Source organism: Battus philenor, unplaced genomic scaffold, assembly GCF_028537555.1.
Source record: "Battus philenor isolate CCGP_79_NKW_IND1 unplaced genomic scaffold, ilBatPhil1.0.hap1 SCAF_16, whole genome shotgun sequence".
Classification (NCBI taxonomy): domain Eukaryota; kingdom Metazoa; phylum Arthropoda; class Insecta; order Lepidoptera; family Papilionidae; genus Battus; species Battus philenor.
Genome location: NW_027181678.1, coordinates 3,363,715 through 3,388,680, shown reverse-complemented (window position 1 = coordinate 3,388,680; position 24,966 = coordinate 3,363,715). Strand labels below are relative to the sequence as shown.

Genomic DNA, 24,966 nt, shown 5'->3' with positions numbered 1-24,966 from the left:
TAAACCAGCAATGTGTATAGTTATATTCTGTGTATAGTTATACATTGTTACATATTCTTAAACTAAAATAAAGTTAAAAGAAAAAATTTACCATCTGGAACGACTAGATTACAACACTTTGTAAGAATAGCATCCAATAAGCCCGTCAGCTGGGACAACTGTTGTACACAATGCTCCAGGCATCTCACTATATTTCTGGAAATAACAATATTTAATTAAACTACTTGTAATAAGTCGCAATTAAATCTCATATGATGGCTTTTATATATTCAATGCCAAGGATAAATTTTCGTTTATTGAAAAATACATGTTTCTTATTTTTTTTTATTAAAATTACTTTTATTATGTAGTCCAATATTGTATTGCGGATTTTTATTAAAAAATATTTAATTACGTTTACTATAAATGATTTAGTCATTGTTAGCAATCAAAATTTTGGCATATCCAGTATTTTACAGTAACTTGTAAATGCACCATGGACATCCCCTATTTTTTTAAATTTACTATGATTATTGTAAACATGCACAATATCATCATAAATGTATTGCAGGGCAACAGTAAGGTTATTGATTTCTTTAAACTGTTTTCTTAAAGAGATCCACAGCCCTAGGTATTAACAAAGTTAAACTCACTTATCAGGTAGTGTGGATGAAGTGAACAAGGGGGCAGCCAATTCCTTTGCATTTTCCTTTAGTTCCAAAGCGCGCTTCCAAGACCAATCCACCTAGATTAGAAGTGATTAACAGATTTTGAACATTTGGTTGCATATTGATCTAAATTTTCTATATTAGTTTAGTATGGAGAACACTTGTATTGGAAAAATCTCTGGATGTAAAATGGAGAGTGAGGGAAAGTAACTCACGTTAAGTAAATAAGCAGGGTGTTGACGTCGTTCGAACGTCTTTTGACGTTTTCGAAATCGCGTCGCTGCTTAATTAGTGCTAATTTTCACTGTTCGTCGTTAGATTTTAGAGGTTGTGTTGTTTTTGTTTCGAATCTCAATTTATTTTTAATTTTCTTTATTTTCTAAAAGATGGGAACACTAATTCCTAATTACGACATGCTATTAGGGGATTCTATTTATAAATACAGGTGTTCAGCAAACATTGGACCAATTTTTTGTAAAAGAAAGCTGACGACATCAGTTCACCATAGGCTGATCAGACAAAGATTAATTTAAATTTTGGTTTTCATAAATTAATTGAATAATTTTATTAAAAATAAACTTATTTTCATCACTTTTAATTGGATACTTTTTTTTAATATTAGGGGAACCGAAAAGTAATGCCGTTTCTGTCGACATATCTTATAGAAAAACCGATTGATTTTTACCGCTCCGGCATTGAAAATTTAAATACTAGACGACAAAAGGTCGTTGATAACGAAGGTGAATGTATTATTGATCAGAAATAAAAACTTGTTAAATATATAAATTTAACTTAAGAAAGCGACATTACTTTTCCGTCCCCCTAATAGTTATTTGGTTTAGTTTTCTTTTTTAAATATAGTATTTTAGTAACCCTAGAACCTATCCCCGATCTAGATGACTTGCTATAAAAAATCTTAAATCATTTTGCGTATTGTTTTTTTGGAATGTTACCACGACGCAAAGTGAGCTATTGGTGTACAGGGCATATGGGTTCTACAAAGCAACGTTTCTACAATTCACATTCACAATTCTTCAATTATGGGATACTAAAAACATGTTAAAACGACTAAGTTAATACTTACAAGAAAGGTCAGTGTACATCCTAGGCCACTATGAGTTCCAGTCGCCCAATCGTGTGCGCAACGCTTCAGGAAACGTGACAATCGAGCCTCCAGGGCTACAGACAATAGGAATCTGCGTTGTTCTTCCTGAAAAATAAATATTTTTAAAAGCAACGCTTTAAATCTAGCTAAGAATACAGTAATTCATCTCAACGACATGGGGCCTCAAGGGGGGGGGGGGGGCAAGGCATAGGCCTCCCCCAAAACTTGCTACGGTGACCGGTCTTACGCTGCCTGGATGCGGGTCTCTTTGACTATGTCGTCGATCCATCTAGAAGGTCTACCCACCCCCCTCTAGGCTCGTGGCTGACTCCTCCAAAGATCACCACGTGGTCTCAGGTTCCTAGTGTCTCGGGATGAATCAGTCCATCCAATCTCATCTAAGTAACTAACAGTGAAAATAATTTGATAATGTAATAATTAATTACATCTTCACTAATTATAGCAGTACTTAGTTAAATTATTGTAAATAAGTTAACTTGGCTGAGACCTAGCCTTAGGTTTTTTCTTACAATGCAACTTATTAAGAAACTATGTTATCCAAGAAATATGTGCATTTAATTATTATTAATTTTAAATAAATATAGGACCTATCAGAGACACCTGAAATATTTTGTTACTGATAGTTTTTTAAGGTTATATTTTTAATGTATTTAAATTTCGAATTCTGCCACTGGACACCCACACAAAGTTTTCATACGAGTCTTTTATTTTCTTGTTTATTAAAAGAATCATAATTACAGATTACCACAGCATGCAAACATAAAAACAAAATGAAGATAATTTTAAAAAACATTAAGATTGCTAGTAATTTTTTGAATTGAATAAATTATATTCTGTATAAAGCTGTGTTGCCATAAATAATAAAATAATACTACTGACCTGGTTAACAGTTTTACTATATGAATGTATGTAGGTGTCAACATATAGCGGTGTCAGTCCAGCTGTAACACAAGCTTGATATAATCTACCAGGAGACAGCAATGCAGTAGGTCCTGCCTCATCTATTGAGTTTATGATTTGTCTTTGTACACCAACTGTTCCAAGTATATTCGCTTCTGATGTACTTAGGCATACGCAGTCTGTGGATATCGAAACAAACATCATAAAACAACTAAAAAAAATCAACAAGTATGTTTCCTAATTGATTTTCTTTCACAGAATAATTTGGTAGTTTCTGTCATAAGCCAAAGACTCCTAATGGGGTCCCTATATTCACTAAATGGAGTTTCTAAGATATTTAAGACCTCGGGTTATCCAAGCCAGTGAGATTGTTGTATGTCGTCAGCGTTTTCTAGGGTATCTGCGAGTTTCTCTATTTTAAAAGAGGTTTTAGATTCATTAACCACTCTGAGTTTTACCTTCTCGCAAACTGTCACTGTATAGTTATGAGTCTAGACTAAATTCGATTGGTGTTAGGCTATGTTAGCTTTTCTGGCTTTTACAGCAACATTGGACTGTAGTACTCTGTGGAACAATATCCCATGGGTGCAGGGATAAAACTGCCACGCTGGAAGCATGAGCTCAATTACCACGCTCGGAGTGGCGAGTAGTATAAGAGAGCGATAAGAGTAGCTTTATACCCCATCACTATCTCACTCTATAGATAGGAAGTCAACGAGTCTAGAAAAATAGATAAGTCATTTTTAAAATAAGTTCTCTAATAGACTCAACATAGCAGATGAGATTTTTCTTTAAAAATTGATCAAGAAAAACATTGACAGCATTTTGCTAATGAAATTTAATTATTTTTTATCACATTGTAATAGGAATCTGAATAACAGATTTTTAGTGATTTATCTGCACAGACCAACTATGTTTACCTCTTGATTTGGCACAATTGTAAATTTTATAATAACGCCTAAAGAAATATTTTTAATGTTAAAATTCAAATTAAGAAGCTAGGAACAATTACTTTTATTTTTAAACTGTCACTTCTAGTTACTAGTTTTAGATTTTAGATTCCTTTCGATTCGAGACGGCTGATGTCATTTAGCCTAAGACCTCGTTTTAAGGCAGTGAACATAATGATATTTCACCGGAATAGAAGCCACTGAGCTCTTAGAACTTCGGAGGAGGCTCCATGGATTGACTAGGTTCCAGGACCCCCACCCCACGACCTCGGCTTAGGCTGTCACTTGTTGATAATAATTACTTCCATCCATAATGTTTGATTGAATGACATTGTAAATTAATTTCGATTTTATTTTTATTGCTTGTATTGTTCTAAAAAGACATGCATCTAGTTTAGTCTCTCGTGTATATTTTAGTTTGTGTAATCTACTAGTTAAATAAAAAATTGCAAAATGCCGAAATATTTTTAATAATACTTACTGTACTGCAAAGAATTAGGGAAGAAGTGCTCCTCAAGGCGTGTAGCGTGTGAGTATGGGGCGACGGAGGAAACTTGGAGTCGCGCGTCCAGCGCCAACCGTCCTGTTCCAAGAGTCGGAAGCCAAGTCACGCTCATGAAAGCATTACTTTCCAGTTGATATGTAGCTGCAATATGAACACGCGTCTTTATTTATAATAAGAATAAATAATTTATTTCTGCAAACATATATAGATATCTGTCAAATAAAACATAACAGTACTCGCTCAGTGTTTTGCTATTAGGGCATACAAATATGTAGTCAATTTATATAATAACCAATTATACGTCTATCATAAATTCATATACATTTTTTATTTTTAATACTAAACTTACCCGGCATTTGATCTTTGTACCATTGATCCAGGTCAAATAAAAGCATACCATATTGGGCAGCCATATTGGATTGCTCACCCCAACACTCCCAAACTAATTGACAAATGTTTAGCATACCTGAAAATATAATATTAACATTTAACAATGAACAAAAAATAAAATGTAACAAGTTTTGAATACTTAAGAGGTTAATAATACCAGACAGAGGCACAATTCATTTCATTAAACTTTACAGAAGTATGAATAGTATCATATAATAAACAGGGTGCATTGTTGATTATCAGATGCATATTCTATATAATTGGACATATGTAACAACATATTATAAATCGTAACAGGCAAATGATAAATACAAGAAATAAAAATATACTTGTAACTCCAAATTTCCTCATACATAAAGTTCCACAAAATGTTATACTTTGCTTTTATAGCTTTAAAATACCCGGCGATACCGCACGACTGACAGAAGGTCACATAGGTAGTATGAGACAGAGATAATGCTCTACGAAGCCGAAATTAGCCGATTGTCTCTTTCCAAAGGTTGATGTGCAATATTTATAGCCGAGTACTGTAAATATTTTTGACGTCTATCTCTTTTATACACTTATGCATACATTCAGCAAACACACATATTTAGGAATTTGATCAATTGTAATGGAGGGTGATCAGTCCATTGACAATCCCACATATGAACCCGAAAGAATACTAGTTTAGCAGATATGTTCAAAAATAAAAAGAAGTTATTTAATAAATCTTATTATATAATTCAATTTTTTTGCTAATCTAAATGTATCGATCAATTGAAACTAGGTTTGCACTTATACTGACTTTTAATGTATACATCAAATATTGTAGAATTTCATCTAAAAAGAGCAACTGTTAAATTTCAAGCTGGCTCTTCTTACATAAGCCTTCCAAGCTGGTGGTAGCTTAGTTCTGGAATAACTACACTGACTTTTTTATACTCTTAAGAACCTTAATTAAGAGATTTAAAGTTTGTTCAGTATTATTTTAAACAATATCTAATGCAAATTCCATTTCCAGTCCACCTTTAACAATTCAACATTATCCAAAGGTTTTTATATTTAAAATCATAAACAGTGTTAAGCTTTCGTGAATAATCTTGTTAATGAAAATCATAAATTATTTTTCACAGCTTCGCTGTTACTTTTCAAGCCAGAATCAACTTATCAAGTTATAGATGTACTTACTATCTTCTCCTTCCTCACCAAGCGGAGAACTTATTGAATAAGTGTGACATGAAACACATCTTCCACCAAGTAGATAGTTAACATCCTCCGAGGCACTTAATTCAACTTGAAATCTTATTGTTGCTGATGAAAAATCCTATGATAATGTAAGATATTTAATAATTCAGTCCTTGATATTATAATAAACAAATTAATGTTTTGAAAAAATAGAATATGTAATTTGTATAATTTGACTATATGAAATATGATGATTAATGAAGAAAATATGCTGAAAAATATTATAATTTTAATAAATATTTTTTAGGTTTATTACAATACTGCATTATGCTAGAAATGCCAATCGCCTCAAATGTTTGGCTTGATTTTGGAAATCAAACATAATCCACATGCAAAATGCATTAAGTTATACTCAAGAGGCAAGCATGGCCGACATCGTTATATTGGCCATGACATTTGGCTTAAGTTATTTTTATTATAAATACATGAAAACAAATAAAAGATAAATTCTCACATTTGTGTGTCTTTAACAAAAATAACATGACTCATCTAGTTATTTAATTTCATTATTTATACCATAAATTTGACTTTAATTTGTTAAATCTTACCTGGTATAAGCACTTTGTCTCAGACAACATTCTCTTCCCTTGATATGTCAAGGAATACATCACAGCCAGTGGAAATTCTTCCTCTTCAAATCTATCTATCTCCGAAAAAATCACCCAGAGATAACAAAATGCTCTGGGATCGTCACATGGTTCCTAAAATAAAATTTCTTCAATCAATTCCTACCAGTGAACATTTCTGTTTAATTGAATTTCGCTTCATTATTAATAAGTGTTTACACTTTTACATCACACAGTTGACAAAATGTATGTAGTCTATATTAACATACCTGAAATCCAAAATGTGTGACCGGCAAACATTCAACATTAACTTGAGAAGTAAATTCTAAGTTCAAATTTAAAAGGTTCCACAACTGAAAAGCACCAAAGTTATAGCCTATTGTTAAACTTCCCAATTGAGGAATGTATTGAAGGCTAGTCACTCTAACAAGATCTCGTTTAGCCTTCATACGGACTGTACCATCAGGGTTGCGGAAAATAAATTGATTGTCAAATAATGAATCCTCATTCAAAATCACTCCCAAATGATCATTGTTTTCCAACGCCATATCTCTTTGTTCCTCAATAAGATGTAAAGTTTTGGGAGGTAAAAGTTTTATTTTTGATGCATTCTCTTCATTTAAGACCAAATGTTCATAACCTTGAGAAATATCTTTTAATGCTAAAAATAAAATGTCTAGGTTATTTACTATTTTCAAAAAAATAATAGTCATTCTTATTGATTTGTGAATAAGAATTATAAAATTACCTTGGATTAAACTAGCTCTATTAAGGTCAAATGTCAAAATTTCTCCTCTTCTTGTGCCTGCTATAACTATATTGTCAAATGCTGAAAATGGTCCATCAGGTACTGCATCACAAATGGCAAGCTCGGTGATAACAACTTCAGTCTGTATGCAACGGAGGATCTGTGATCCATTGATGTGAAGTACACATATCATGCCGGAGACATCGTCAAAATTCAAACTAATGACTAGCTGGTGAGAGTTCTCCGTTAACGGAGTTGGCAGCTCAACTACACTTGAAACTGTAATGCGGGTATTGCTGGAAAAGTTAAAAAAAAGTTCTTAAGAGGAAACTTAAAAAATATTGATTTTTCCATATTTTTCAAATAAAGAGGTAGAGTCAGGGTCACATTTATACACACAGACATTGTTCACATACAGATATAAAACATAAAAAATAATGAAACATTTCTCCTTTAAAAAAGGCTTTGCTAAGCACCTTTGGAAAATCAAGCCATTAATACTATGTACATTTAAATAGTTATTTATATATAGTATTATTGGTTTCAATTTTCTCAATATATATTATCAGATTCAAATTTTGTTTCTATAAAAAACTTGGCAAGAAGATTGATGAGTACTCTTTCAATATAAATTTCTTTCATGTAATAAATCTATTTCTCATGTGCAAATTAACATGATATATATTCCACACACTACTTTTAATATATTAAAATGCTTTATTGATCAATGTTTCCTAACATGAGATTTAAATAATATATATGCTTATATAAAAATAAGATAAAACCTGTGTGGAAATAGGAGATACCAAAATGTATATTGGAGGGTAGTTCAAAAATAAACAGTTCTGCTAACCTAATTTGAAATAATAATATCAATGTTCTACTTTAACATATTTTAATTCTTATAAGAAATATCTTTTAAATATCCTTCTATTAAATATAATAAGATTATATCCTAATGATCCAGGATCCAAAAGAAACCAAAATGGTTAATCGGACCCACAGTGTTAAAAGAGTATTTAAGACCTCTATGACAAATGCACAAGAGAAAGATATTTATAAGTTTCTTTGACCCTCATTTACAACAGGATTACAAGATGATTATTTTACATAACTCCTTTTGCTCTGTCATAGTGCTTTACATAAGTTTGTGTATACCATAAAGTTAACAAATTCATCTTGGATACTTGATACTTGTTTTTAGATAACTAGCTAGTAGCTCTCTTTTTCCAGAAGTCTAGATATATACTTTACTAATATAAAAACTATTTATTCTATTAAACCAATACAAATAAAGAACTGATGGAATTTTTGGTTTTAAATATATAAGTTCAATAGAGATGCATTTTGGTTTTTTTTTCCACAAAACCTTCAGTAACATCATAGTGGAAATGGCAATGTTGTTAATATGGACCAATAATCTTTCAATTAATTTAGTATTTCAGACCTCAACATTTTTTTTGTTCATATCCAATACTCAATAAGAAATATAAAGAGAATGTAATAAGTGTAATGTCTAATAAGTGCATGACTAAAGCATCCTGCACAATTTCAAAGATGGTTCAATTGCAATAGTTATTTTCTATTTGTAAACATATAAGATTTTTCCCCAAAAGAGTGATATCAACAATTGAAACTTATTTTAATTCAAAGTTATTGGACACTAAACTAAGTAATATCCATTGCACATCATGTCAAAGTATCGTTTGTTTTGAGTGTTTACTAAAAAACTGCGTAGGAACACCGATGACGCAAGTACTTACCTCATACCAGAACCAAAAGTACGAGCGGCTACTTTTAACCCGCTTCTAAGATCCACAACACAAAATTTAGGACCAAGGGCAAGCCATCCATGTTTAGTATCCTTTAATATTCCACCGAGGGGAGTTTTATCTGCAAGTCGAATGATCGTTAAAATATTATTATTTACTGCAAAATTAAGTTTTTACTTTCGAAACTTACCTGTAAATTCTTCAGTCGGTTGTAAAAAACTAAATACAGCAGGTGATAGGTTAGTTGTTTTAATTATTGAGAAAACACTGTCTTGTAACTTTTGCATTTTAACACGATTTTTCAAAGATCAGTCAACGGTAAACTATAAAATAACTAAGAAAGGTTATCAAACATTTTATTTTCATACAAGATTAAATTGGTATATATGAGTAATTTGCTCTTTATATTATCACTTAGCAATTGAAATTACAACATTGGGATTTTATTGTACACAAAGCTTAAATTATCCATTAGTAAACCGCAAATACGGTATGCGCGGACTTATTTTCAATTTTGACATTCCGTGACATTGACAACACAGGCAGTAACTAACGTATAACGATACAAAAAGTTTTCAAAAAATGTTTTATAAGGAAATTCAGAATTGTTTTTGGGTGCTGTTAGTAAAAATGAAATAATAAGAATATATTCTATTATAACATCATAACGTATCAAAATGATATTTGCAAAATGTTTAATACTTTTGTAAAAAGGAACCAATTATTAAACACCAAGGAACATTATACTAGTGTCTGTAACTAGAGTTATGTAAAATACTTTACCGTTGTTATAAAAGAATGATCTTGATATGAAATACACATTTTTTTAATTTCCATAATGTTTCTTAGTACCCACTTAAAGATTTTTTTATAATTTATTGATATGCAGTTCAAAATTAATGTAATAGATTAAATATAATATTCATTATCTATTTGCAGGGTTACAGGTTCATAATAATTTATATTTATTGGCCTAGTTAATAATAATAGATTTATTATATTAAACATAGGCCATTACATAACGTTAGTAAATAAGCGCTTTTTAAAATACGCTCCAGAGCAATTAAATCTTAACATCAGACTCAAAACTAGTATTTTTAATTTCTTATTAACTAATTTTTGTTAAAAATTTCAAACAGACAGACAACTTTAAAACACTACTTGGATCAAATAAATACTAAAGGGTAATAAAAGAATACACTGAAATTACTTTAACATTTTAATAGGTAAAAAGACTACATTTAACAAATAACAATAGATGTAATAAATTGTAATGTTTTTAAGAAATATTGTATAAATATCTTATTATTTACTTGTAAGATTTTTCATTTACCGCTCCTACAAATACGCGCATTCCTTTGGTTTCAAGGGTTGCGCTAAACTCTATTTACAATTAAAATAATTGTTGTAAATTTATAAATATTAAGGCACGTATAGTTTCCCATAATACAATTAAAATAATATTCCTGTCTTTTCTTCCAGTGAGGAAGAGGTTTTAAACAAACGAAACTTTTATATTGTGATCTGTTTAGCAGGTGTCAGAGATTTTTTTTGTTATATATCTATCTATGTAGGTATATCTGAATACTAGTTACAGTAAAAAAATAATGAATAAACTTTTAAATAACTTTATTATCTTATCTATTCGAAATATGTTATAATATTTATTCTTGAAGTAGCACTACTTTTTTTAAAAAATCGTTTTTTTATGGAATTTGTATCTGATTGTTAAGACAACATATCAGTACTAAGACATAAAAATATATTTTAAAATTTTTATGTTTGCTATATATCATACAAGGGATTGTTTTGATAAATTTGTAAGATAAATAGGTGAGATGGTTTAAACTAAAATCGAATGACGTCTGACGAAAGTATAACGGTTCGTTTACGAGATTATTATTAGAATATTTATAAGCGTTTTGTTTTAGTTTTAAAATATTTAAGATAATAAAATGATTATCTATATTTGTTGTGACAACATTGCAGTCAATGTAGAATTCGAGTGTTGCAAGAATACCACCTTTATTATGAAAGATCGACTATGATATTTTATCATTTTCGCAGTTTTCGGTTTTACGCAAAATTAAATACATTTTAGCTTTTAACTTTTGTTCATTACGATTGTTTTATCGAGATACCTTCTTATATCATTTAATCTTTAAACTATATTAAGGATAATATCAAAATTGAGCAACTAAACTTTCTTACGGTTAATAGATGTAACTGACACATTTACAATATTCTTATCAGCTTCGTTCGCGACGGGGCTTATTTTTATTTGTCCTTGTACAATGTTCATCATCGATGTGTACGGACTGTCTGGAATATGATTAATGCTCTCTTCTTTATTTTGATTGTGTTCCGGGCGTGGTGATACACTTTCATATACAGTATTTTTCATTGAAACATATGGCTGAGAAATGTTTTGTGATTGTTTTGAACCTGGACTGAAACCATTTTGAGTTATTACTGGATTATTAGGTCTCGATGTATTTCCTGATATATCATTTTCTAATGGTGTATCACTAGGGCCATTTGTGGTACTTTCCAAAGAGCTATTTCGCGTCACCTGTAGACTATTAGATCTGGAAGAGTTACCTATAGAATGAAGGGTCGATGTGCTACCTTTCTGGTTTTCTAATTCTTTAGAAAAAACTTCTTCACTTTTTTGGAACCTTTGAACGTGTGAAGACAAGGGTATCGTGTTTTGATTTATCGACGATCCTCCTAATGATCTGCTCGGAGAAACGTCGCTTGTTTTGTCTATGGACACCTGTTTGGCGTTAGGCTTAGTTGAAGTAGTTTTTTGCGGCGTATTTACGTCTAGTGAACCGTATGCGCTATCTTTATTGGAGCTCTGTGATGAAACATCTTCCTTTACACCATACCTCCGAGCGATATTTCCCGGAGCTACTGGCTCGATGTTCTGTACATCATAGGACAAAGGATTTTTTTCTGTGTGTTTTACACCTTCAATTATTTCACCTGTTCTTGGGTTTATATGCTTTTCTGTGTCGTATCTGAGAGTTACTCTATGGCTTTCGTCGATTGGATGAGGTCTGGATCTATCTTCCAGTTCACCATCGCTTTCTTCTATGATGCTGGGATCGTAATTGCTTTCATCCTGAAAATAAGTAATGTTTTTCAATAAGAGATCAATTGCTTTAAAATTATTATACTAAACTAAATCCTGTGAACCCTTACTGCGACATCGTTAAAATTTTAGAATTCACATTAATATAACTAATAAAGGGAAATAATAATTATAAATATTTACTTTAATTAAATGCGCATTTCTACTCTATAGGTGATTAGTTATTGGCATAGAGGCTGTAACGTGTAAATGTATGGCTGTATAAAGCGAATACTATAATAAGTGAACTTAGAGAAATTTTTTCTCTTCGTGGTCACCTATCTGATCGGATCGGATTTAAATCTAAATTTGTTTTTTGCCTTGGTGATTCGAATGTTATGATAATACACACGGGACTACACGCACGCGGTAAAATTATATTGATTGAACGAATTATTTGGGATTAAAAGGCTTCACCGTTTAGTTTTTATGTAAATTTTTAAACCTAACATAATAATGCATGTACCTCTTCATCCGCTTCTTCAATTACGCTGTTCTGTATCCATTCACGGATCCTTTGTTTTTTCGCTTGCCTGTCAACTATAACTTCGACGCCATTGTCACGAAAATGTTTTAATAGTATATTTTTTTCATTTGGATCACTGTGGTAGCTGTACATCGAAGGACACAATTCATCTATATCACCGCCAGCTGTAATATATTAAAATAAATTATTTTATTTATAAAGAAAAAAAAATCCTGTGACATTATTATAACTGTTTGTAAAGCTCATTTGCAGATGAAATTATGTTAGTCATGAGTTATTCCAAATATGAAAATTACGCTTGTCATATTAAGGAATACATGTGTTTATGGCTGTGGAGTAATGCCTCTCTCTCACATCGAGTCTCATTAGGGCGCTTATAGTTGCTCAACGAGCCAAAGACAAATTCCAATCATTGACAATAAGAGGTGGTAGTGAGCATGTCACATTGTCCGCTGGAGCTTTAAAATTATGATCTGAATAAGTACATTCACAAAGTCGACGGATGACTTTGTTGAAGTCGTCGGAAGACATTGGATTCAGGCCTCTTCCAACAGAACTTATTTTGAAAATATGTAGGAGATCAGTGTCCAACTGTGGACGTTCTGCAACTGAAATTATAACGATGATGACGTATGTTTTATGATTATAGTTCGAAGTGTTAGATAGAAGTGATGATATTCTTGCAAGCGATTGTCAGAAATGAATGAAATGATTATCTTCATAAGTAATAGAGACATTGATTTTAATTAGTCGTATGGTACGCGCTGCTATCGACTGATATTTTTTAAGAAAGCCGTATATTGAGTTTTATTTAGTAACTAAAAATACTAAATAGTTTATTTCACTTACCAACTCTGTCCGTGTATCCTTTAGCCATCCATCTGTCGTCTAAATACCTTGAAAGCTCGACAAAATTCGCAGCTCGCTTCTCTACTTTTGGTTCAATAAACTTTTTGAACATTTTTTGGGCTCTTGATGAGACCATTTTCCATAATTTTGGCTGTTTCTTAAGAGGATTTGCGCTGCTGTACCAATTAAAATAGCTGAAAATAATGAATGATTCATCTTATATTATTACACATACAAAACAGATAAATTATTATTATCATATCAGCCGATAGACGCCTACTGAACGGCATAGGCTTCTCGCAAAAATCTCCACTATGACCGGTCTTGCACTGCTCGCATGCAACGATTTCCCGCGACCATAGCTATATCGTAGGTACGCCTATTGCAGTACCCACGCTACGTCTACCAGTTCGTGGTCATCACTCCAGCAACTCCATAACTTCACGGCCCGAACAGCCATCACTTGCTCAAGCGAGATGCTTTGCCCAAATAAATAAACATAAACCATTTTAGTAATTGAAACTGGAAAATGTTATATCAATTCCTTGAATTACCTTACATATCTGGGATCGTCGAAAGCCGCCTTTTGCCATGGCAAGCATCCAGTCAGACAAATAAAGATAACTATACCGAATTGCCAAATATCGTGACTAATAAGTGCTCTGAAATAGAATAGATGTTTATATTAGTACGTCGATGACTTACAATACCCATTGTTTACGTTATAAAATATTTAATCTCATCTCAGCAAGGTAGTGTTTATTTGTACAAAACATTTAACCCATTGTTTAGATGTATCGAATAATGGTCAATATGCGTTATTAAAGTGTAGAGATAAAATAGATTAAACTCTTGGCATAGCATGAAGTCTCTTTGATATTGCTAGAGGAATTATTTATTTCAGGTTCAATCTTTGCATGTATATTATTCTTAGACATGTATTTTAATGGAATATTTAAATTCATTATCATCATTTCAAACGTAGAACGTTTACCGCTAAACATAGGGGACTCCCATATTTGTACAATAGAGCAGACAACCGTTTTTCCCGTCTTGTGGGTAGGCGTCTTACTCTATGCTTTACGCTATGGTCTCCATTCCAGAATCCTAAGGCACCAGCGTACATCTATTCCACATTTTGTGGTCTGACCGCTGCCACTTCAACTTGCAAATCCGCTGGACTATCTCGGTTATTTTCGTTTCTCTACGAATCTCCTCATCACTGATTTGATCTCGTAGAGAAAACCCGAGCACAGCCCTCTCCTTAGCTCACTAAGCGATTGTGAACTTCTCAACGGGAGACCACGATTTATCGCTGTGTATTGTCTAAAAATGATTATTACTTATATGTGCTATCCATTGAAAGTTTTAAAACTTCTGGTGGTGAATATGGTAGCCACTCATTTCTTCTTCTTACAACCGCCTGCACTTTTCTTGTTTCACCGAAATCGCAGAGCTTTATTCTGGAGAAGTCTGATTTAAATATAAGAATGTTATCCAGTTTTACATCTCTGTGTACAAGGTCCCTTTGATGTAGATGCTCTAGTGCGGCTGCTAATTGTTTCGCCACTCTTTTTGTGTGAATTTCTCCAATTCCAGTATCAAGCATATTCGACGTTAAATCACCTGAAAGTATATTATAACAATCATTTAAGTAATTAATTATTCTTTTATTTTTAGCGTTGCACTTTAAAATATATATTTTTTTTATCGTTAAAACTAATTTAAAATTTTTCATTGTCATTGTTAACAAAATGAAAAGTTCCGACAGGGAATAAAAATGGATGAAAATGAGGTCGGGCATTGTAAACGGTCCGACTCTAATGCTCATTCAAATAGGTGTTTTGGCTTCCTTCCAACACAAAGCGTGTAAGAAACATTTTAGTTTTGAATTTGTCTTGCTCATTGCGATAGGTGCTTACAATGAAATGTAACGTTATAGCCAAATGGTTTGAGTACCGAACAAATTGTTTTAAATTGACAACAAAATCTCACCTAGCGGTGCATATTCTTGACAGAATACATAGAAGCCGGCAGTCTCAAATGCAACATCGAAAGTTGTAACAATATTCTTATGTGCACTCAAATGGAGACCGTAGTGGAATTCTCTGTAAAAATCTCTTATAGATACATATGGTTTGGGCAAAGCTTTCAGAACTATTTCAGTGTCGGATGCTCTGTGTTCCACTAGTAATATTTTTCCGAACCATCCTTCTCCAACTATTTGAAGAATGTCAAATTCTTCGACCAAACATACCTGAAATAATTTTTTAGCAAAATGTCACTATATGTAGATTTTATTTATTGAAGAATAAAACATGTTACATACTTTTTCTAATTCGAATTCCCTTATTTTATGTATGGAACCAGTAAGGGCGCGTCGTGTGCCGTTATTCATCTTTGTGTTTGTAGAATATTCATTACTGCACCTACTAAATACAGAAAAAACTCAATTAAAGACTATTTAATTATATGATAGAAGAAGTAAGAATAGATAGGCAATTAGCTGTGTCGCTGGTCCACCTGGTGAAGAGCATACCCACACCTCGTCTTCCGGCTCGTGGACAACACCTGAGAACCGATGGATCCTGTCCACCACTTTAGACGAGCAGTTCTTCGAGCTACGTCGGTGACCTTGGTTCTACAAATCTAGTCATTTCCGATTTGACCTCCCAGCGCAGTTAAAATCACGGGAAGTCGCTGAATACGTAGAGCGTGTGACCGGTGATCATGGCGACATTGGGGGAAGCCTTTACTATGCAGTGGGTGTCTACCGGCTAATACGATGATGATGATGATGAGATAGATTATTCAGATTACTAAACTTATGCGCTTCAAACATAAATAGTTTAAAGACTTAAAAATGCTGGGAAAGATTTTTGATTTCATCCGTTTTGAATACATTTTTTATGGTCCCTGTTATTGGAAGCTTCTCGTACTCCTCTATCTCGTTTAGTGATAGGGAACTTACAATTTTTAATTAATAATTTCACATCATTCTTTTTATTTATTTTTTACTTCTCTTTCAGTCTTTAGATTCGGTCTTTTAACATACTTCACATGATCTTACATACTCATCCATCCGTTTTAGTTTCCTCATTTCATCACCTTTCATCCTTTACCTCACTTCTCCAACGTCAAAGATTTTGGGTTTTTTTATCTTTTTTCATCACAGTTTATTTAGCACATAAACCATTTTAACTAATTAAATTTGTAGATATTACCACAGTTGGTACCACAATGAATTTTTATTTATTCTGATGTTTTTTTGTTTAACATTTTACAATTTTTGAATACATTAGTGACATACTAGTTACGATCAAAACATATTATTAGCCTAGGACGTCCGACCAACAGGATGGACAGACGACTTTATTAATGCTTTGTAAGACGCTGAATGCTGGCTACTTCCAACTAGTCCAATTGTAAATCTATGGGAGACCTCCAGCAATGAGTGTTTGAAAGTATGATGGTAGGATATATCTCAAGGTGATCAATATAAACTGATAATGACATCACTTATTACCAGGCGAATGACTTGTGCTGTGCTTGTGTACTTTATAATATTTACATACGTTTTATGATATTTCAAATTAATTGCGACGGCATTGATATAATGTTATTATTTGACGCTTGAACGACCTAAATGTCAATACGTTCGTTATTCATTAAAATATAAACCGAGTATTAACGACATGGGAAATGATCATAACTTATACATCAATTATATTCCGGCACATTTTAAAACTGCAGGTATGCATGAAGAAATTTTAAATTTTATTTAAAACAGCAGCTGTTGAGTTTCTGGCTGGCCCTTTTCAATGAATCGAAGTTCCAAGCCGGTAGTAGCATACTACATATAATATTAAAAATAATCTCCGGATCAAAAGCGAGTGTAAATGTCGACTTGGAAAAAGATATTTTTAATTTTGCATGTTTTCAACTATAATACACACACATATATATATACATATTTATATATATATATATATATATATATATATATATATATATATATATATATATATATATATATATATATATATATATAAAAGACGCAGTCTTGCAGCAGGCGTCTGTCAATGGACATATAGGCTATAATGATGATGTATTATAATCACGTAATGTTGAACTAATGTATAAATTATACCTTATTCTCTATTTGACCTAGACAAACCAAGCTTAAATTATCGTTACGTGAAATTAGAAGAAAAAGGCCGACTGTTCATTTCAGTTGCAACAGTTGTGAATGATATTGGACGTTTGCCAGAACTCACGTCTACTCCAGACCCAGACAACTGTTCTGACGTCATGCGATGACGTCATCTGTCACCAATAAATGATCAATGTGTTTTATTTGATATTCGTGAATGGGAGCAATCAATATGTATTCAAATGAACAATATACAATTAGTAGCTTCGCCGCTCCCAAAATAAAATGAAACAGTTATCATTTTTATCGAGTATTTAAATATTTTCAATTTACCATCTCCAATACACTTTGTCAATTTTTTCCATAACTTTTTGGCTAAAATGGCGGAGATAGGCAAAGTTATCTATTTTGCTCTAAATAAACAAAGTGAAGTACAAAAAGAATATACGATATTAGTAAAAAGTTTACTCCTTTTCTGCGTGATACGAATAGATACAATTATGTTCATATAAATATTTTCATTGCTTTATGTAGCCAAGTTTTTTGAGATATAATCAATATTTAGTTTTTCGTCTTTCCTGAAAATTTGCATTTATCATTTTATTCGGTATGGACGGCGGTTTATTTTTTTATGCTACTTATTAGTGTATAATACCAGATATCATTTAGTTGGGTACAATCAAAGCGAACATTTCTATCAGCAACTAGTTGTTTTCCTTCTTATACAAGAAATCTTAACAAAGAAAGGATACACGGCCTATATACATGGTGGTTAGTTATCAATGTAAAGGCTGTGAATGGATGCATTTATAGCTTATTCGCTGACAATTGATGTGTAGAACATCCTAATCAAAAAGCCAATTGTTTCAGATAATGATGATGATAGACTTATGCACATATATCTGTAGATGATTAATTTAAACTATAAAGATGATCAGCATAGACTCTGTTTACCTTAGACATAAATGCCGCGGTAGTTAAAAAAACAGTCGTTTGCAAAATTAACCTATGAACAGTAAGAAATAAATACTGTTACTTGTCAAGGTCGCCAGAGGAAGTTGGATGCTTGTTTTTTATCGGTGTTATTGGAAGCCTATGGTGGAGGCCTATGTCCAGACGACATCCTGTGACACGGTGATCATGATTAATGTCCCTTGTTCCCTTTTTATTTATATCATCGTCTAATGAATGCATTGAGTGTTGTTGAGTGTTGTAGTTAAAGAAATTTAACGAAGGCACAGTTGACCTAACTTCCATGTACAGATTAAGTGGATTCGAATGAGCAGGGTATTAAAGGCGTATTCCGTTTTAATAATTATGCTCGAGGTCTCCTTTGAGAGTCGCGGCTCGAATCGTCGCATTTATTTACTACCGGAGACAGCCTGGCTTGAAGAGTATATGGGCGGCATCCAGGCATATGGGCCCCCGATAAAGACCCGGTTTGGCTAGTACTCATTAGGTATTTAGCGTTTCAACTCAAGGATAGGTAGACACGAAACCAGATTTATTTATAAATTATCTAAGACAGCTTAGTTTAATGATTATATCTCATTAACCTGGGTACTATTAAAATTGGTAAAGGTTTACGATTGCAAAAACATTTTTATATTTACTAAATAAAGACGTAAACTTTTAAAGTTTTGCATTTAATTAATATTTACGGTAATTTTACAATAAGTAATATTTAAATAATTTTATTAAATCTTATGATTTTATTTATAATAATACTTTTTCCCACTTCTTGTTTTTGGGACTGGGGTATATACCTCCCTATTTTTACCCTCTTTCTTTCATCCTCCATATTTTCTATCATTCTCACAGCCTTCACCAACACTTGTGAAGTTTAAAACGTCATTGTAATTTAGGATCTCCTATAATTGTGGAACATCTCGTAATGTGAATTGTGAAAATGTTTCATTGTTGGAAGTCTTCGAGTATATAAATATACAAATGTTAAAGTTTGTTTATTTAACAAGTACGCTGCATCAACTTTTCCAAAGAACTATATGTTTATTATTTTGAGAAGAATACGTCGTATCTAAATTTTTCTGTGCTGTGTATGGGACATGTCCTTATATTATTTAATGATGCCATCGGTTCAAATGCAATCACATACAAAAAACTTTAAACATGGCTTCTGCTCAAGAGTGAGACACGATTTTGTTGGATGCATAAAACGAAAATCAAGAGGTCTTTCAGATCTCGTAACGCAATGAACGTGTTAACGGTTTTCTTAAAATATTTCACATACTTTTTATCCGTCGCCTGGACATTATTAAAACAGATTAATTAACAGTTAACGTACACTGATCACTTTGAAATTGTTGAAGAGAACTACTTGTTTTTAATATTAGTACAGTTATGTATTGAAAGCTTTTTCCTGTCATTCGAATCGTTATCGTTACAGCCTATAGACGCCCACTGCAAGGTATTCGTCTCCCGCAAAGATATCTACATACACGGATACACCATAATCGCTGTACTTGACAGGCGGGTTGGCAAACGCAGTCTGGTATTATGGTACGCATAGGAAGCTGCTGCCCATCCTCTACAAACTTTATTTGTGAGCAGTAACCTATATAATTATGCTATATAATTAATTCACAAAGTGTGAATTATATCAGATTATATCCCGGGAATCAAACTCTCGATATACGAAGTCTCAGTCCTCTACCAACCACTACTCTTCATTTGTCATGTTCATTTTTCTGACATATGTATTATACATTCTCCTAAATCTCATGGAATTTAACGGTCTGTAGCGCTTGGACAGCAACTTGAAATAAAATAATGTACCAACTAATATATAATTGAGTAAAACTTACAAATTTTATCGTTAATATGTATAAATTTTAGCTGTGTTTACCCATAAGAGAAAATTGTGTGAGAAAAATTTTAATAATTATAAAACGCCGTCGTGCCTCGCAGCTGGGAGAAGAAAGTTCCGTATCAAATAGCGGCAGCCCTCTCCCAACTGTCTGCACTTAGTAAAAGCGAAAAAAAATATTGTAAAAAAAACACTAGCGAATTAGAATTATTAAAAGAAAAAAAAATACTGGCTCATCTATATGTATTAAAAGTATACTGTTTGACCTTATTGACACTATTTAATAAGGTTTTGATTAATTTTGAATGTTCTTCTAATATATGATGATATAAATTAACAAAATATGACATTGCCTTTAAATGAATAAAGAGCGAAATTCGTTTGATGTTATAATTTTGTTTTAGTGAAACAAGTCATTACCGATTCAAGGATGTCTCAGAAATATACGATTTAACCACGTGCTCTTTAGATAAATTTATTAGTGGTGTAATAAATTCTATGACTTTATGTTTCTATGTTATTACGAGTTTATGTTTTATTCTGTATGCACCTTTATTCATTTCCGACGAGATACATTTAGAAAGGTTAATATTGAAGTGATAAATATGAGTAAAAATAAAATTATTTAAATATAGGCGAGCACTCTAATCTTATAACTTTTTACATTTATTTACTACAATAGTTCAGGAATTACGTTTTTAGGATTATTTTTTAAGATTTATCTTTATCTTTTAAGGGATTGTATATTATGTACTTTGAGTAATACGACTTTCATTTTTAGACCTAATTTAAAATTTACGTCTTTGTTTTGCGCTAATATAAGTAATAAAAAATATTTTTAAAAAAAAATTTACTACGGCTTTATTCCGATAAACTCGTAATAAGTTTGACATATGGACGTCCAACACCTCAATTGACTATGGTTGATGGATGGAACTCGAAATTTCGGGAGCATAAAAATAAACCGAGATATAATATCCTTTAAAAATTAGTTTATTTTTCATGAGTAATGTTCGCATAAATCGAAAGAAATCGATTTTAAACTCTTGTTAATGCAGGTGGTATTATTATTATTTTAGTTTAAAATTATGTATTTTATTATTTAAATCTGATGAATTGCAGGATAAATAAATTGAATTCAATGGTTGCAGTAAATGCCTGGAATTTAATACGTAAAGAGAATCATTTGAAATTTGGTTGGTTAGGGAGAGGAGTTACGTTGGTGAATATGAACGTGAAAACTTGTCATTATCCCTGAGCATCCAACGCTACTCCTACAACGCGATGAGCCCGGCACCCACTTAGTCCATGGAATGTTGAGAAGTTACCTCTGTCTATATAATTATCGGTAACTACCGTACCTTAACATAGTTTATAACAAATATCTTTACCTTTTTTCTAGCTTTATTTTACGAAAAATTATTAAAAGTTTTCATTTTGTTGCTTTTTCATTTTGTTGCAAGTTTTTGATATTTTCAAGATAAAGGCAACAAAACGACTCGTTAACTTATATAATTTAGAATGTATGAAGAATAGTTTTATTAAAATTGTGAATCATTTTGGAATTATTAAGATTTTTTCTAGAACGTTTACCTAGCCAGAATTTACATTAAATGCAGATTAAGGGTCAAAATTTTTAAAAGCATGTTGTTTCCACCAATAATAATTATGTCGAAAAGAAAAATGCTTTATTACGATTGCAATAGCAAACGGCTTTCAGAAAACAAAAACCAAAACATTCTATATATATAATTAAAAAGTTATGTATATGTGTAATTAAAAAAGTTGTATCGACAAATTTGAAATTTGAATAGGAAAGAACGATACTATAGAATTCTGTAATATTTGGTGAACTCATATTAAAGCTAAAACATAATTTAAAATGAGATATAACTAGTGCAAAACAAACGTACACTTGAGGCTCTGAAATATACACAGATACATTACGGCGAGTTCCCGACAACTGGTAACACAATATTGCTCGAACACTATTGCTTTTAAGGCCGGATAAAGGCAAAAGAGGCCCTTAGTTATTTTACGTATGAGGCACTTTCAACGTTTTATTTTTAAGCAAACGAAACCTAACTAAACTTCGAACCAAACAAGCAAGTCATCGTATATAAGTGAATTCACCACCGAGATCCATATAAGTGGAAAAAACCAACGTGTTCACCAACGCACTCTTTCGCGTCGATGAAATTCTTTGCTTCCACATAGCACTGCGAGTTGACGAACGCACAAGCACTAGCTATTCTGTTGAAGAAACAAAATCTCAAAATGAATCTCACCTTCGAGTCAGTCTCTATAAAAAAATCTACTGCTAATGTTCTATGCCGCACATGCCCTTCCATCAACAAGCTTTTAACGCTGTCCAAAAGTTACACTAGTATCTGAACTTCGCGAATTAAGGCGCATTTCAAGTATTCTATCGCTTAAACTGATATTCCATGAAGTGACAGGGCGAGACTTGGTCTTTCACTTAAAACTCGTATTCCCAAAAGAGCCAAAGTTCGGTACGATCGGTAGTTATTATAGAAAAATTGCCAGCATTTCTATATCTAAACTCTTACTATTATAATACCATTTCGAAAAACGTTAGCACTGGTAGAAGTGAAATATAACAAGAAAACTCAATAACGATTCTCTCGTTAACAGGTTCGCCTACCCGGTACGTTGGTATTTTTTACAGGCATGAAATAACGTGTTCAATATCCACAAAAACATTCATACACAGAGAAAGATTGCTATTTCAAAAAGAAGGTGCTTTAAAAGGGACAATAAATAGTGTTTTTACTTCTCGGTATAGTTGACAGTCACGTAACTTTGTCGGTGATATTTGTAAAATACGTCAACTACGACAAAACTATTTCAACATCAATGTTTTAGCGCCAAATAATAATTCACTTTCAGCATTAAATTAGGTGTAATATGTTAAGAATATTAAAAATATTATGTGCGATACATAAAAACGTTGAACAAATGGATGTGTTGTCATGAAATGTAAATTTAAATTTCGAATTCTTTAATCTCACACAATATATGAATTTTTTAATCTGAGGACACTAATTATTTGATAATAAGTATTTCTTCCTTTAAAACTTTATAAGTAGAAATTAATTTACGATTTTTTTATAAAAACAAAGATAATGATATAACGTAATTAATATTATGTAAATCTAAATATTCAAAGCTGGTTCTCATATTTTTAAATATAAGACAGATCAAGTAATGAACACTGGTCTATAAATTTACTATATAAAAAATGTAGCATTAGGATTTCTTTGAAGTAAAACCAGTCGCAACTGAAACAATTATTTTGTTACTTTACCAATGATAGAGTCCAAAACATGTCACGGTCTACACCTATCGCCATACGAGAAAGGCTAGTTTTGTAATGAGTATGATTACGTGAGACCCATATCCACACATTACAGAATGATGTTGTTACAGGTTTTTTCGGAAATACTTTTGTCCAACGGAGGACGTCTTACGGTTGAAAAGATGATGATAATGTAATAGCATATCTTTTCACTAAACGTGAAATTTACCAACTTCTGTTAACATATAAATAATCATGAAGTTTTAAATGCTTTAAAAAATTCGATCTTAAAGACAATTTATTATTGTAACAAATATTAATAACAATAATTACAATTACAATTTTTTTCACTGTTTGCAATTAAAAGAAAATTTTGAGTCATTTTCAAAAACACGATTTTCAAAAATTTTTTGTAGATACAATGAAAATGTGGCACATTTTAAAACTCTTTGAAAGATCCTATAGGAAATAATTGAAATGAATTAAATACGATTTTTCTTTACGTGTAAGTATGATAAATCCTTTTGTTCACAATTCTTGAAACACAATGAAAACAGATGCGCGCAACTATTTTAAAACATCTTTGCTTAATCGCCTTTAAATTACCAGAGGGATAAGGACATAAATCCTTAATGCTCACGTATAAGGTTCACAATAGAATTGGATCGCATCCAATCTCGAGATATTCGGAACTCACATTTTTTACTTTTATTATTGTTATCACGACTGTTGTTACATCACTTATGACACAAGGGGAAACGAAACCACGAAAACTAACAAGTCAACGAAGAAAAAGTTTGTAGACAAAAATCGAGCGCGTTAGGAACGACGGTGCCGTGTCTACTGGCTGCCTAAAAACAGCGACACCCGGGGAGCTATTTCTGTGCTCCACTGTACATACAAAAATCAATTTATAAAGGATATGTAACGACCAACGACCCGCTAAAAGTGATTGATTTTAGTTAATTATCACGCTGCTATCTGTATTAATATGACGTTTTATGCCCTCAATACCTGCAACAAATTAGTGATGAATTTGCGCTATTTTTAAACTCGTAACTAGTTCTAAGAAATTCTTGAATTTAAGTTGCATTATGAACTGAACTGAGTTGAATTATGAACGCATTTATTTATGTTCTAACATGCAAATATTCCATGATTAAAACACATTGTTTGTTTTATAAGCCATTTTCTTATGTATTATTTTTAATTATCACAAATTATACAAATTATATGGTGCAATATTTGCATCATATAAAGTGATCGATTGTTTTCATGCTCACATTCACTTTGGTTGTAAGATAAACATAATTGATATATTAGGGGGACCAGAAAGTATTTTCGCTTTCTTAGGTTAAATTCAC

The 24,966-nt window shown here is 32.0% G+C and overlaps 2 protein-coding genes across 7 annotated transcripts in view; both read right to left on the bottom strand.

Moving 5' to 3' along the window:
* Window positions 1-9,285, bottom strand: part of Elys (AT hook containing transcription factor 1 homolog) — a 32,849-nt gene extending 23,564 nt beyond the window's left edge. For 2 of the 3 annotated variants that reach the window (XM_068762109.1, XM_068762111.1), the window contains exons 1-12: window positions 9,022-9,284; window positions 8,823-8,952; window positions 7,060-7,355; window positions 6,581-6,972; window positions 6,294-6,446; window positions 5,689-5,824; window positions 4,478-4,594; window positions 4,105-4,269; window positions 2,653-2,852; window positions 1,732-1,857; window positions 633-724; window positions 92-195 (exon numbers count right to left, since the gene is read on the bottom strand). In XM_068762109.1, the coding sequence (XP_068618210.1) occupies window positions 92-195; window positions 633-724; window positions 1,732-1,857; window positions 2,653-2,852; window positions 4,105-4,269; window positions 4,478-4,594; window positions 5,689-5,824; window positions 6,294-6,446; window positions 6,581-6,972; window positions 7,060-7,355; window positions 8,823-8,952; window positions 9,022-9,118 (2,008 nt within the window). In that variant the 5' untranslated portion in view covers window positions 9,119-9,284. Of the gene's footprint in view, window positions 1-91; window positions 196-632; window positions 725-1,731; window positions 1,858-2,652; window positions 2,853-4,104; window positions 4,270-4,477; window positions 4,595-5,688; window positions 5,825-6,293; window positions 6,447-6,580; window positions 6,973-7,059; window positions 7,356-8,822; window positions 8,953-9,021 lie in introns of all 3 variants that reach the window. The other variant, XM_068762112.1, reaches the window with a different exon arrangement.
* Window positions 9,286-10,621: 1,336 nt separating this feature from the next.
* On the bottom strand, window positions 10,622-24,427 carry LOC137919293 (serine/threonine-protein kinase meng-po). 4 transcript variants are annotated; one of them, XM_068762325.1, is made up of 8 exons: window positions 24,209-24,427; window positions 15,633-15,735; window positions 15,299-15,560; window positions 14,647-14,929; window positions 13,858-13,965; window positions 13,304-13,497; window positions 12,434-12,618; window positions 10,622-11,958 (listed from the first exon to the last, which is right to left on the bottom strand). In XM_068762325.1, exons 1-8 carry the CDS (start codon window positions 24,223-24,225, stop codon window positions 11,029-11,031), a joined length of 2,082 nt encoding a protein of 693 aa, XP_068618426.1. In that variant the 5' UTR covers window positions 24,226-24,427; the 3' UTR covers window positions 10,622-11,028. The 4 variants fall into 4 exon arrangements, with proteins under 4 accessions (XP_068618426.1, XP_068618428.1, XP_068618427.1 ...); XM_068762327.1 differs by having other exon boundaries at window positions 24,243-24,427; XM_068762326.1 differs by having other exon boundaries at window positions 24,300-24,427.
* Window positions 24,428-24,966: the final 539 nt, after the last annotated feature.